We start from the raw sequence: 15,530 nt of genomic DNA, 5'->3' as shown, positions 1-15,530 counted from the left end.
CTGTCTGCCTATGAGAAAGAATTAACCTTTCCTCCTGTTTAAGCCACTGTTAGTTGCATTTTCTATTAACCTAACTAATATATATAAGGTAAGAAAAACTGAAAACAGCTTCTTTGTAACTCTTTCTAGTTTTGTACTAATCATTAATCTAGTCATGAATGCAAAGCTTTTCTTTGTAATATGCTTAAACCACAATCTAATCCAAATAAAAACATCAAAAAATCATGGCAACAGAGTCAGAAAAACTAGCCTATAACCAACATTAGAAATCAAAAGGGCCAAGCCAAGCATTACAACAACGTTAACTCTGTCAAAGGAAAGGGATGATCAATCGCCTCACCTGATGGTGAACTCTAGCAGCTCCTGGGTTCCTTGAGGGTCCAGGTGCTGAAGACTGTATACCCTTTCAAGGCTCTGCTGCAGGAACTGATGGGAAGGATCCTCATGAGGTGTGATATTGGGAGAAAGAGCTGATGACACTAGTTTTCTACCTGGTAACTAAGCAAACACAGTAGGGTTACAGCGCCATCAAATTCTGTGGCTCAGCTTTTGGTAACACAAAGAAACCAGAAGAAAAATGTGAGTCAAACAAAGAAAAGGAAAAAAAATACTAGGTAATTCTGTAAATAATCTTTTTCTCCTTCCTCAGCTTAAGTGGGAGAAAGGGAAAGAGAGAGAAAATGAACATGGTCTAGCCAATACAGCCACAAGCTGCAAGGAGAAAAAGAAAAGAGAATGGTATAAATATTATTTTCTATTGTTCATGGACATAAATGGGCTAACCATAGAAATGGCACTAAAAATTAATCTGTTGTCACATTTATTTCTAACCTTTATATGATCATTCACTTCATAGAAGAGTGATGATTTATTCCCAAATAAGTTTACAAGGCATGCTATAAAGGTGCTTTATATGATGATAATTGATAATTATAATTCCTGTTCTTACTGTTAAAAGTGGCTACCTTTCAAGAAACGGATGAGGAAGGGAGAGCAAAAAGGACTTCACTTTTAACTTTGTATCTTCTATACAGTTTAAATTTCCTCACCATATATATATATATTATTCTAAATAAAGTCATTTAGAGTTACTCAAGCAGGGGTGAGTAAATTCAAATTAAGAACTTAGAAGAGTGCCTGCACACAGCAAGCACTCAGCAAGTGTTTGCTACTATTATGATTATGGTTCATTAAAATATTTTTCTTTCTATATCTCTAGGTTTTAAAAAAAATAAAGATTTTATTATTAAAAAATACACTTGTTGAGAATCATCACTTTATGTAATTATTAAAATATAAGACGATCTAATCCTTGATGTAAAATACGCTGTTTCAGATTTCTTCTTGCCTAATGTAACATATTCAATAACCCAGGGACATTTAAAAAATGAATCTTCTTAAAAGGTAAAGGATTCAGAAGCAAAAGTACAAAACAACAGAAGAAAGCCCAAGAGAGAAAGAGAATTAATGAATGTATTTTCAGAGAATACACAGTCTTTCTGCTATTTAAAACGACAAAGGACTAAAAATCAAAAAACCAAAAACAAGGAGAAAAGATGTTTTCAACACACCCTCAGGGCAGGAACAAGATGAGAAAGACTGTCTCGGAGGTAGGCATAGTGCCTGAAGGTATGATCTGAGAACAATGCAGGCATTGTTGGACAGGTTTTAGCAGCATTGAAAATAAGAACCAAAACAGCAATATCTGATAAATGAGTTAAGTAAACCTGGAGGTAAAAAAGGTTGAGCTTGGCCAGAATTTGGTGCCTCTACTTCTAACCCCTCAAATTCCTGTTAAATGACTACAATTTTCTAACAAAGAGAAGCAAATTCAAAGAGATACATTACCTCACTCCAAATTACCCCAATTACCCCTCCAATTACCAAAGAAAGGTTTTTTTAAATAATGCCCGCTGCTTAGAATACTAACAAATAGAAACTTTGGGTACAATGCCTACTAAAGTATATACTGACACAATCCCTTTGAATAATAATTTGATACTAGATATAAGAGTCTTATCAATGTTGAGTAATTCCATATTTCAAAATCAAATAGCAGAGAATCATTTAATAGTAAATAATCAGAAACAACCTAAATGTCCAAAACCAGGACAATGATTATATAACTTGTGTTTCATCTACTTGACGGAGTATTACACAATCATTAAAAATTATATTTATAAAAGATTTTTAATATTATATCATAAGCATTTTGTCATAAGTGAAAAAGCAGGCTCTAAAATGTATAGAGGATATGATAGCAACTATCTATCATCAAATGTTTGCTGATGAAATAAAATGTTAAAAAATAAAATAACAGCAAAATCCCAAACCCAAGCTTTTAAAAAAGGTGAAGGAAACACACCAAAATATTAAGTCAACTGCTTTGGCTAGTAAGACTCTGGGTGTTAAATATGAAATTTCCTTTTCTCTACTTTTAAAAATTTTCTATGTATATTAATTTTGTAAGGGGGGAAAATCAGAAATTAAAAGTACAAGATAGGACTTCCCTGGCGGTCCAGTGGTTAAGACTCCACACTCCCAATGCAGGGGGCGTGGGTTGGATTCCTGGTGATCCCTAGCCAGGGAACTAACATCCCAGCATGCCATGTCATGCCACAGGGCACAGCGTGGTGGGAGAGGGCGGGAAACCACGGTGACACAGGATAAACATACCTCCCAATCTTCTCTATGTATCCCTATGGCAGAGCCTGCTATTTGCCTACCCAATATCCATTGTTCCCTTTTTCCTTACTAACAGAATACTAATTTTGTTCCAAATATCCCCTAACTTCCTGCCTAAAACCTGGACCCGATGACTGGAGCTCTAGCAATAATTTTGGACAACTGAAAATGGCAGAACAGAAACCTGGAAAGAGCCTAGATCACCAAGAAAAATGTGGAGCTAATATACCAGCACCAGACTGCTTACCTCCAGACCCCTTTTACATTGAGGAAAAAAAACTGTAATTAACATTTAAGCTACATTTGGGGTAATCTCTGTTATTCACGGCCATACATATTTCTTAAATAACACAATTTTCCAACTACCCAAAAAAATACCTTAACATCAGGCTTTCAAAAATGTTTAGTATTTTTTTTAATGTGAAAGGGGTGTCAGATTTCAGGACACTTTAATATGTCCTGTGTGATCTGTAGTAACACCTAGCCCACAAACCTCTCTCTGATGAGCTGAATTTCACATAGCCATAGTATTGCACCTTTAGAGGTAAGGTCAGGAATGTGCCTTTCTTAGAGGTAAACACAGAGTCAGGCATTGGTTAGCACATCAATTACAAAGATCTTTTAAAAAATTCTCCAAAAAAAAAAAAAAAAGAATTCTCCAAATGCCCTGTGAAAATAAAAAAAAGAATTACGAGAGAACACAATGGTCATCAGAACAACCAGTTATGTGGCAGATCCATGTATGTCAATAAATACCCCCTAAACCTCACCAAGGACGTGCTATAGAGTGAAAAGAACTGTGGGAAAGTATGGAGGTACTGATGTAAATGTATTCCCATTACTGGAAAACAACCTGACTGCATGGCATGCTGCCCAAAGCTAATACAATGCCCCTGATCTTGTATCAGAACCAGAGTAATCATGCAGCCTACCTCAGCCCATCCCCTCCTTCAGACTGCATATCAAATTAAACATGGAATAAGACATAGGAAAAGTCTATAGGCTTTAAAACCAAAGGTGTCTGGCCTTGAATCCCAGATTTGCTGCTGGGAGAGTTATGTAGCCTCTCTGAGCCTCAGTTTCCTCATCTGTAAGCAGGGAATAATACCTCCTTCCAGAGTTGCTTGCAGATCAATGATAAAAGTGCAGGAAGCATTTAAATAATATGTGGAATATAGTAGATGCTCAATAAATGGTTAAAAAAATTAGCAGTAGTATTAAACAACAATTGAATTACTGTGAATACAAGAATAAAAGCTGAGGAAAATAACCTCTAGGCTCCCTCAGGATATACTCTTAACTAAAAGAAATGAGAAAGAAAAACAACAACAATGAAACAAAACAAAACAAAACCCCCAGACCACTCAAGCTACACTGCGGAAAAAGATCCCAAAATTCCCTACAAAGTCAGCAGAGGATACAAGCTGGATCATCCATGTCTGGCTCAGCTGTGTCGAAAAACGGGTGGGTGCTCAGCAGCTCGGGCACCAAGGGAAGCACCAGGGTTGGATGTCGACTTCCCAGAAACTTCAAGCATCTGAAACAAGCAAAATGAGAGCCCTCTTTAGTAAGTTAACAAATGCTTTAAAAAGTACTGGGAATTAGAATCGGAAAACCTGATTCAGGATTACAAATTCTCAACCATCTACTTTTGTTACCTCTGTGACTTCAGATAAGTCACTCAATTATTCTGGAACTCAGTTAATTCATCTAACTTGGTTATTATGAAGATAAAAGAGCTGATATGGCAGATATTACTACAGGTTATTTAACTAACAACCATTTCCCCCAGCTTCCTTGCCAAGAGAACCCTGATTTTACTCAGGTATCAGGTAGGTGGCAAAGTACTCAACGAAGGTAGGGCCAGCCCAAAGGCTCAGCCACAATTGGTCTAAACTCATCATGGCAATGCCAATCCCATTTTACAGCAACTGGTTTGCAGGTAGTCAAGGAACCAGTTCTGGTCAATGGAACAAGACGGGGAGTCTGCTGGGGAGCTTCTCAGGAATGTTTTCCTAAACAAATGAAAAGAGGAGTGCATGCAAATGAACATACCTATAAAACGGAAACAGACTCACATTAGAGAACAGATTTGTGGCTGCCAAAGGGAAAGGGGGATAGGGGAGGGAAGAACTGGGAGTTTGAGATTAGCAAATGCAAACTATTATATATAGGATGGATAAACAACAAGGTCCTACTGTACAGCACAGGGAACTATATTCAATATCCTGTGTTAAACCATAATAGGAAAGAATATGAAAAATAATATACATATATGTATAACTGAATCACTTTGTTGTACAGCAGAAATTAACACAACACTGTAAATCAACTATACTTCAATAAAATTTTTTAAAAAAGAGAGAAGTGCATGCAGTGAATGCCTTTTTTTTCTGTCTTAAGATACTGTCTTATGAGGCAGCCATCTTGCAACTATGAGGAGAAAGCCAAGAGACTGCAAAGACATCAACCAGAGTACTAACCCTGTTAAGCTATTGAGTGACCAATCCTGAAATTGATTTCCTGACTTCTTGTTATACAAAAAAATTAAACTTTACTATTTAACCCACTTTTCATCAAACTTTCTGTTACTTGTAGGCAAAAGCATTATAACTGATATCCTGGGTGAAGTTCTGAAACCAAGAGACCTGATCTGAAACAGGAAACAATAACTGTGTGGCCTTGAGCAGATATATTTCTCACTTACAAATGAGATTAAATATAATTACCTCATACAGTTGCTACACAGATTAAATGAGATAATGAATGAAAAGTACTTAGTAAGGTGTCTGCCATTATATAATAAGAACTCAATTAACTATTAGTTACCTATTATTAATTGGCTATTAGTTAACTACTATGACTACATGGAGGCCCTTTATAAGCTATAAAGAACTATGCGTGTGCTGGTATTTATGCATTTTTAATTAAGTTCTGGTGTAGAAGGTGTGCTGAATTGAAAAGAAATATAAATCTTAATTTAATGTTCTCATTGAGTTTATAACTCAATGAGAGTTATAACTGAGGCAAAGATGAGCTAACAATAAGCATCTGAGGCAAAGATGACTAACACTACAAGGTAATGAACTATCAAATGAATGATACTCTGCTTTCTACCTGTCAAACACAGAAGAGGTCACTACGATCAGAGAAAGTTTCACAAAGAAGGGACTTCACCAAGGACTGGAGAATAAGGAGATCAGCAAAAGAGGGAAAAACCCCATGAACAAATGGATGGGCATATGGGGTATGAAAGGCATGACATTTAAAACACCAGATACTGTTAGGAAAGTACACTTTTCCCCAGCCCTGTCTTTCCCTCTAAGTGGAACGAACTTAATTCACTAGTTTTGTGACCTCTCTCAGCCCTTTTACTCACTGTGCCTCAGGAAGCATTGTATCCCCACATCCCAAATGACTGAGTGTTCCTTGAAGACAATCAATAAACGTGCAATGAACTGAGCTAAACTGGACTGAACAAACATGAAGAAACAGCAAACAAACAGATATCAGCTATCAAACCAGAAAACCAGATATCAAAAATGTTACACAGAGCAAGATTCCCTGGTATTTTTAGTTTTTAGTATGTCTTCCAAGTATCTGATTTGACCCACAGTTTTTCTACTTTCAGCAACAATTTTTTTTAAATAAATAAATCATATATTTGGAGTGATCTCATCACATAAGCTCACTGAGTTATGTGGAGTACAACAACAGACATTTTATATTAAATGTATGCAAGTAGCTCTTCAAAAAGCAATTCATGAGCAATGTTAAGTTTGACTCTAGTCAGTAAAGCTAGAGGTAATCAGGGGAAAATATGATTGTGATTTTCCATCTGAAAACCAAATACTCACCCCCCCTCTAATCTCTAAAATGATGAAAATAGACAAAGAAGAGACTAACACTATATAGGAGGAAAAGGAAACCTAATCGACTCATCTCTGTACCTCCAAAACATACCACAGGGCTTGGCACATAGTAAGCACAGAGAAGGCACATGATATTTGCTAGGTGGATGCATGGACAAATGAATAACCTGAAGTGTGATATTTGATTTAGGAACCAGACTCTTGAGAGTATGGTTAAGTTGAATCAGCTTTCTAAATTGAAGGCAAAACTGAAAGCCATACCCCAATCTATAATGATCCACTGATTAATGTCAACACTGTACATTTACCACATTATCAGACTCAGTGAACAAATGAGCAAAAAAAATCCTTACTTCCATATGGAGTCCCTATCAGTAGGGTACTTGGTTAAATTTTTCAGCAGCTCCACCAGTGCAAGATGAATCCCTTCTTTGGTTGAAACATTAGTACAGCATAAGAGTTCATGAAGAGCCTCTCTAATATCTCTGGATGAATCCTTTAAAAAAAATAAGGTAATAATAGTAATAGCCGTCACTATGGATTAGCTATTATGGAGGAATATACAAAGTTAAAGTGTGAGTATAGGGTAAAAAGAGCCTCTCAATTTTCAGAAAGGGGAAGAACAAGTAGTTGAGAAGACTTCACAGAGGAGGAAAAATCTGAAATGATATTTGAAGAATTCATCCATTTGTTCATTCATTCATTTGTACACTCAACATTTACTGAACATTTATCAAACAGTCAACATTTATCAGCACTTACAATGTACCAAGTAGCAGTAATTAAAATCTAATCCCTGCTCTCAGGAGTTTCCTTCTAGTGAAGAGACAAAAATAAATAACTAAATATATACGTCAGATATGAGAAACTATAAAGCAGGTTAAGGGTAAGAGTGTTAGGACAGGTGAGGTATTTTACATGGCATAATCAAAAGGAACAGCAGATAAAGGTCATGAGGTGAAAGCATGTTGAACAATAATAGCAGCATGGCTACAGCAAAGTAAACAAAAAGAGAGTAGGCACCAGATGTCAGAGAGTGGCCTCTTCCCTCCCCAACACCTTCTGCTTAACCTCACTAAAATGATTAGAAAAGCCCACCAACAACTTCTTAATGCTAATGTAAATGAAAACATATCAGTTTTACTCTTACTTGATATCTCCACAGCATTTTTTGCCAGTTCTTTAAAACTTTTTAATATAGACAATTTGAAGCAGATATAAAAGTAGAGATAACAAATCCCCCAGTTTCAGCAATTAACTCATAGCCAATCTTGTTTCATCTATACCTTTACCCACTCTTCACAGATTATTCTGAAGCCAGTCAGAGAAATCACAGCATTTTGTTGGTAAATATTTCCATAATACCTTTTAAAAAATGATTATTTTTTAAAAACCCTGAAAAACCAATATCATGCCTAAAATTTTAATAATTCTTTAATATCAAATATCCACTCCATAATCAAATTTCTCTGACTCAAAAAGTTTTTATTTGTTCTAATCAGGCTCCAAGAACGTCCACACGTTGCAACTGGGTAATATGTCCCTTTGTGTATTTTAATATGTAAAATCTCTTTACATCTCACTTTTTTTTCCCTTTGCAATTTCTCCCCTGTATATACTGAGATGGTAGTTTTTTTTTAAGTTCTTTATTGGAATATAATTGCTTTACACTGTTGTGCCAGTTTTTGCTGTACAACAAAGTGAATCAGCTGTATTTATACATATATTCCCTCCCTCCCATCCTCCCTATGCCAGCCCTCTAAGTCACCCATCATCAAGTTGATCTCCCTGTGTTATGCAGCAGCTTCCCACTAGCTATCTATTTTACATTTGGTAGCGTATATATGTCAGTGCTACTCTCTCTCTTCATCCCAGCTTCCCCTTTGCCCCCAACCCCGTATCCTCAAGTCCGTTCTCTTGAGATGGTAGTTTGATTTAGAGGCTTGATCAGATTCAGGTTCCATTTTTTTTAAAAGACCACTTCATAGGTGGTACTGTGTACTTCCCTCAGGAACTATATGATGTCTGTTTCTTTTTTGTGATATCAGTAACCACTCGAAGATCACTGCCTAGATCTAGTAATTCATTGAAGTTGTAAAATAATGATATATAAATTCTATCATTCTTCCTCATTTATCAACTGGAATACTTCTACAAAGAGAAACTTCCCCTTATCAACTACCTCGTTGTCTTGAAGTTCCATTTGTATAGGAAAAGAAAAGATAAATGCTTGATACCTTAATTTACCAGTTGTCAAAAAAAATGAGTTGATTACTTAGCATCTTCTAAAGGTGACTAATGCAGTGTTTTGGTTTTGAATTTTTATAAAATCATGGGTTTCAACATACTTGCAGTTTTAACCCTTAATGATATGTTTCACCTTTGGCCAGTGAGAGTCTAAGTTTACTGCCTGGGTCTTTCTGATATGAGTCTAGAGGTCTTTGATAGCTAACATTTGCTTTCTGTAGGACAAGGCAGTACAAGGTCATCTTGTTATGTTTCCTGCACCACACTTGGAATCAACCCTTTCTCTTTGGAATTTTGGTTCCTTTCAGTGGGAGATGGGATCTCCAAAGCATTTTTTAAAAGTCAAGTTCGGGAATTCCCTGGCGGTCCAGTGGTTAAGACTCCACACTCTCAGTGATGAAGGCCTAGGATCAATCCCTGGTCGGGGAATTAAGATCCCACAAGTCACATGGCTGGGCCAAAAAAAAAAGTCAGGTTTACTGACATATACTTACATCCTTTAATGTTCATCCTTTTTAGTGTACACTTCCATGAATTTAACAAATACATATAGTTATGTAACCACCATCACAATCAAGACATAAACCACTGGCATCACCCAAACACTTATCTAGTGTCCTTTTGTAGTCCACCCTTCACCCCCAGTCTCTGGTAACCACTGATGCATTTTCTGCTACAGTTCTGTCTTTTCCAAAATGTCATATAAATGAAATCACAGAGTATGCTACTTCTTGTGTCTGGCTACTTTCACTTAGCATAGTGCATTTGAGATTCATCCATGTTGTTAGGTGGGTCGGCAGCTATTCCTTTTTATTACTGAGTAGTAATCCATTCACCAACTGAAGGATTTTGTGTTGTTTCCAGTTTGGGACTATTATAAATAAATAAAGCTGCAATAAACATTTGCATACAGGTCTTTGTGTGAACATAATTTTCAGTTTTCTTTAGTAAATACTTCAGAGTGAGACTGTGGGGTCATATGTTAAGTGTATATTTAATTTTATAAGAAGCTGTCATAATAGTTTCCCAAGTGGCTCTACCATTTTGCATTTCCATCAGCAGTGTATGAAAGTACCAGTTGTTCCCCATCTTCATAGCACCTGACATTGTCAGGGTTTCTTTTGTTTGTTTGTTTTACCCATTCAAACAGATGTGTTGTTGTAATTTCCCACTATTGTTTTGTTTTTTGTTTTTTTCTGGCCGCTCAGCACGGCTTGTGGGGCCTTAGTTCTCCCACCAGGGATCAAACTCAGGCCCTCGGCAGTGAAATCGAGGCGTCCCAACCACTGGACTGCCCTGAGAATTCTTCATAAATTCTTTACCACATGTGTGCTTTGCGACTATTTTCTCCCAGTCTCTGGTATGTCTTTTCAAAAACTTTTTTTTTTCACTTAGAAAAACAGAAATTTAGTGTCTGAGTTTTAGAGGCTTAAAGTCCAAAATCAAGATATAAGCAGAGTTGGTCTTTCTGAGGGTTGTAACAGAGACTCTATTCCACATGCTTCTCCTAGTTTCTGGTAACCTTACTTTCCTTGCATGGCCTTGTAGATGCCATTCACTCTGTGTCTTCACATTGTCTCCCCTCTATGTGTGTTTCTGTATCCAAATCTACCCCCTCCCTTTTTTTGGTACAGTTTATATATCAAAGGCATTATATGCACTTGATCTGGTCCCACTATCTCTTTATTGTGGTAAAATATATATAACATAAAATTTACCACTTTAAGTAAATGTACATTTTAAGTGTACAGTTCTGTGGCACAAGTATATTCACATTGTGCTGTCTTTAAAATTTCTTTTTTTCCCAATTCTTCCTTCCTGCCTGCCTGCCTTCCTTGCGTCCTTCCTTCCTTCCTTTCTTTCTGGCTGTGTCTTAGTTGCAGCACTCAGGATCTTTCACTGCAGCACGCGGGCTCTTCACTGTGGCACGCAGGCTTCTCTTTCATTGGGGTGTGCAGGCTCCAGAGTGAGTGGCCTCTGTAGTTTGCAGCACATGGGCTTCTCTACTTGAGGCGCACAAGCTCAGTAGTTGTGGCACACATGGCTCAGTTGCCCCACGGCATGTGGGATCTTAGTTCCCTGACCAGGGATCAAACCTGCGTCCCCTGCATTGGAAGGCAGATTCTTTACCACTGGACCACCAGGGAAGTCCCTAAAATTTCTTATCAGTGTCTCTTTGGGGAGTTCCCTGGTTGCACAGTGGTTAGGACTCTGTGCTCTCAATGCAGGGGGCTCGGGTTCCATCTCTGGTCAGGGAACTAGATTCCACATGCACACTTTAACTAAGAGTTCTCATGCCACAACTTAGGAGACCACGAGCCACAACTAAGGAGCCCACCTGCTGCAACTAAGCCCCAGGACAATCAAATAAATAAATAAAATTTTTTTAAAGTGTCTCTTTGAAGAACTTTATTTGATAAGTCCCATTTATCTAGTTATTTCTTTTATAGATTAAGTTTTTGGTGTCATATCTAAGAAATCTTTGTCTAAGGCAAGGTCACAAATATTTCTCCTAAAAGTTTTACAGTTTTAAGTTTTACTTAATACATGAAAGAAATCCAACTAAAAGTTTTAAAAGACACATCCACATCCACATAACAAACTCTAAGAATCAGAGGACTCTTCCTCGAAGCTCAGCTGGAGACACACCTTCTTTATTCTCCAGACACCCTCTTCTATCTGGAAATTCTCTCATTTCTTTACCCTACACAATTAGGGGGGCCAACTTCTTAACAAATACATCTGACCATGTCATCGCCCATTTAGGAACCTCATCTGGCTTCCCACCACCCCTAGGATAACACTCGGGCTCCTCAGCATAGCACACAGGTCCTTTACAATCGGTTCCCTACTCACCTCACCTGTTTCACCTCCTGCCCCTTCTCCCTCACAGCCACATGTGAACTTCTCAGTGTTCCCTGTCCAAGCTGGGCCATTTCACACCCCACCCGGCTAGCCTTTACCTGCGATCATATGCTATCCTTCTGGTGAGAATGTTATCCTTTACCTTACTTTTGACACTATCTTGTAATTACTGGTTTATACTGCTGCCTTCTCTATAAAACTGAGCAACTCAGAGGCAAGAACTAATACTGTCTACCTCAACATCCTCAGAACGTAGTATAGAACATGGCTCAGCAAAAAATTGGTAAATGTTTCTTGAGTGACTTTCGGAGGCATACCTCAGAGATACTGCAGGTTCGGTTCCAGACTACCACGACAAAGCACATATCACAATACAGCAAGTCATAAATTTTTTGGTTTCCCAGTGCATGTAAAAGTTATGCTTACACTATACCATAGTCTAGTAAGTGTGCAACAGCATTGTATCTAAACAAACAATACACACACCTTAATTTAAAAATACTTTTTTGCTAAAAATGCTAACCATCAAGTGAGCTTCAGCAAGCCATAATCTTTTTGCGACTGAGCCTCAGCAAGTCATCTTTTTGCAATAGTAACATCAAAGATCACTGATCACAAATCACCATAACAAATGTAATAATAATGAAAAAGTCTGAAATATCGCAAGAATTACCAAAATGTGACACAGAGACACGAAGTGAGCTGTTGGGGAAATGGCACCAATAGGTTGGGGGGGCAGGGGGGAAGAAAAAAAAAACAGCACCAACAGACTTGCTCCATACAGGGTTTCCACAAACCTTCAATTTGTAAAAAATGCAACATCTCTAAGCACAACAAAATGAGGTATGTCTATATTATGAATTACTACCATATGAACGCTTTCTATGTGCGAAGCACCATGTTAAGCACTTTACATGAATTCTCTCATTTAATTCTTATAAGAAACGTATGAATATGTAAAATTACCCTCACTTTAAAGATGAGAAAACCAAGAACCAGAAGGATTACATAATTTGTCCAAAGTTACAAGGCTGGTAAAACACACTGCTAAAATCCTTTAATAGCTTTTAGTTGTTCTAAAGGCTCTGCATGAGCTGGTCCCACCCACACCCCCAGCCTAATCTCATACCACACACTAGCTCTGTTACTGCCAAGCCCTCTTTTGGTCCCTCTTTTGCCATGTTTCCACCCACTACAGTTTCTACACTTCCTGTTCCTCTACCTGAAATGTCCTTACACTTCACACTCCCAACTCTTCCTGCCAAGTTAATGCCTTATTCCTTCTTTAGTGCTCAGGTTTAGAAGCTCCTCCTGATTATTGTATCCCCTCAACTCCTAAAGATCAAATACCTCTATGATATACCCCCACGGGACCTCACTTCTTTCTGTCGTGAGCTCCTTATTTCAACTTATATTACACCTTCATTTGCGTCTTATTTGTCCATCTACCTCATACCTAAATTCTAAGGTCCATGAGAGCAGGGTCATGGCTTTTGCTCACTATTGTGTCCCTCTTAGCACATAACAGATGGTCAATAAATAAAAAAACGAACAACAATAAAAAAAAAAACTAAGGGGAAAAGGGACCAAAGAGAAGAAATGACATGTTGATTCGGATCTGTCTGGCTCTGTATGTAGCAGACTTAAATAAGGTCTAATGCTTCCCATATGAACAAATCTCCACCACTGATAGGAGCCAGCTATACGGATGTATTGGAGAAACAATTGTCAAGTAATAAGAAAACAATTTTGACTTGCGTGTTTCTTAAGAACTTCCCAGTTATACAACTGACCTGTGCAGATTTGTCTTAGGAAATGTTTACTAAGCATCCTCTACGGGCAAGTCCCACACTAAACCCTGAACAGATACAGTAAAGGGTACAACATGGTCACCCTCCTTACAGAGCTCACAATCTCATCAGGGAGATAAGACAAACATACTAAATCTGCCATAAATGGATAAAGTGTGAAAACTACAGTACGAGACACATGGGCTTGGTACTCAATAATTATGCCTTAAATGAAGGAATGTGGGAAAAAATTAATTTATCTGATATAAATTTCAAGAAAACTTCACGAATGAGATATGTTGAAAGCGGTAAATTGTTATGTTTTCCTTCTGCATAAAATTTTCCAGTGGTATCTCTTAATACTTAGAATAAAACCCAAACATCTTACAACAGCCCCCAAGGCAATCCACCTGCCCCTACCCACCTCTCAGACCTCGACTCATACCACTTTTCTACTTTCTATGTTCCACCTATACCAGCCTTCTTACTCCTGTTCTGGAAGCACACCAAAGCTCACCTATGCCTTAGAGCCTTTCTACCAGCTGTTGCCTCTTCCTGAAGGTCTTCCCTCTAACTTTCATATGGCCAGCTTCTTTTTGTCATTTAAGACTTAGCACAAACATTGTCTCCATAGAAAAGCTTTTACTAATCACTTACTTTACAGTGAAAATTCCCATTCCTCTATCACTGTTTACCTTCTGTATAAGACTTGTCACTCTCTGAAATCACCTTGTTTCTTTACTCTACCTCTCTTTAGAATATACGTCCCATGAGAGCAGGGAATACATCCCACTATACTTCCAGTACATAGACAGCACTTGTTGATGTAATGTAAAAGAAAGGAAGAAAAGAAAGAAAAGGGCAGGGGAAGGGGAGGGGAGGGGAGGGGAGGAAGGGAGGAGCAAGGAGGCAAATTAAGGCTGGAAGGGTCAGGTAGTTAAATCTCAACACAGTGAAGTACAGTGGCACAGTAACTACAAAGAGCAGTGAGTAGTAGGGTAGAAGAACAGACAATGAGTTTACATAAGTCTAAACTTCATGGACAGAACTCTAAGTCAAGAAGTTTAGACCTAAACAAATTCTTTGTGAGTTTTATACAAAAGTGCTTACAAATAAGCCTATCATGGCCCTATGAACAATTAAGTATGTCAAATTATAGCTATTTAACATTTACTGAGCATCTACCTGTGCCTGACACTACAAAGCACTGGGAATTAAAGAAAGAAAAAGTCAAGACTCTGGCCCCTTGAGAAGTTCACAGTCTTGTGGAATAAAGAAGTAAACAAATAGAACACATCTGATAAATGCTACAGTAGCATACACAGGGTGTTACAAAAATACAGAACAGTGCTATTTAGCCCATGCAGCAGTGCAGTTAGTTAAGGAAGGCTTCCTAGATATATTACCTAATGTAGGTCCTGGGAATAAGCAGAAGTGTGCTACGTGAAAAGTGGCAGTTTTTCAGGCAGAGGAGAAAAAATTACAATGCAGGCAAATTGGTGAAGAAAAGCAGGATGATTAGGGGAGTGACTACGACATAAAGTTCAAGGCGAGAAATGATAGGAATGAAAGCTAAAAAGGAAAGAAGGGGCTAAGCTATAGAGACCACCACAGAGAACAGTATACAAAATGCGAACTTACCTTCTTAGGAAAAAAATACATGAAAAAATTATAAAGACTTACAATTCAGGAAGAATCTTAATAGAAGTGCTAAGCAATGGAGAGAATGATAAAGAACTTCAAAATCAGAGCACCTAACCTGTTTTCTAAAGTATGTAGCAGAAATTTGTAACAAATGCTAATACATAAACATCAAATTGCTATCCATTTCACAATATCTGAAAAGGTTGGGGAGGGGAGGAGGGAAACCAAAGCCCAAATCTCATTTATTAATATTTTGAAAAACTTCAGAACTCACAAATAAAATCCAGACACTTTAGAAAAACAATTCAAGAACCACAAAGAGTTGTACAGCCTGGAAGGCAAACCTGTGTTCATATCCTGGCACAGACCCTTATTACCTGTACAACCTCAAACAAATTACCTTTTTTCTGAAAACTCCAGGGTTGAA

At 37.7% G+C, this 15,530-nt stretch overlaps 1 protein-coding gene across 2 annotated transcripts in view; it reads right to left on the bottom strand.

Moving 5' to 3' along the window:
- Window positions 1–15,530, bottom strand: part of INTS4 (integrator complex subunit 4) — a 123,731-nt gene that overhangs the window by 35,799 nt on the left and 72,402 nt on the right. Inside the window, exons 12-15 of one of the 2 annotated variants that reach the window (XM_057747867.1) lie at window positions 6,911–7,053; window positions 4,107–4,222; window positions 1,572–1,705; window positions 341–498 (exon numbers count right to left, since the gene is read on the bottom strand). In XM_057747867.1, coding sequence (XP_057603850.1) covers window positions 341–498; window positions 1,572–1,705; window positions 4,107–4,222; window positions 6,911–7,053 — 551 coding nt within the window. The remainder of the gene's footprint in view (window positions 1–340; window positions 499–1,571; window positions 1,706–4,106; window positions 4,223–6,910; window positions 7,054–15,530) is intronic. The other variant, XM_057747868.1, reaches the window with a different exon arrangement.

The sequence above is a fragment of the Hippopotamus amphibius genome, chromosome 9 (genome assembly GCF_030028045.1).
Source record: "Hippopotamus amphibius kiboko isolate mHipAmp2 chromosome 9, mHipAmp2.hap2, whole genome shotgun sequence".
Lineage (NCBI taxonomy): Eukaryota > Metazoa > Chordata > Mammalia > Artiodactyla > Hippopotamidae > Hippopotamus > Hippopotamus amphibius.
Note: the sequence above shows the minus strand (reverse complement) of the source record. Positions and strands in the feature narration are given on the sequence as shown.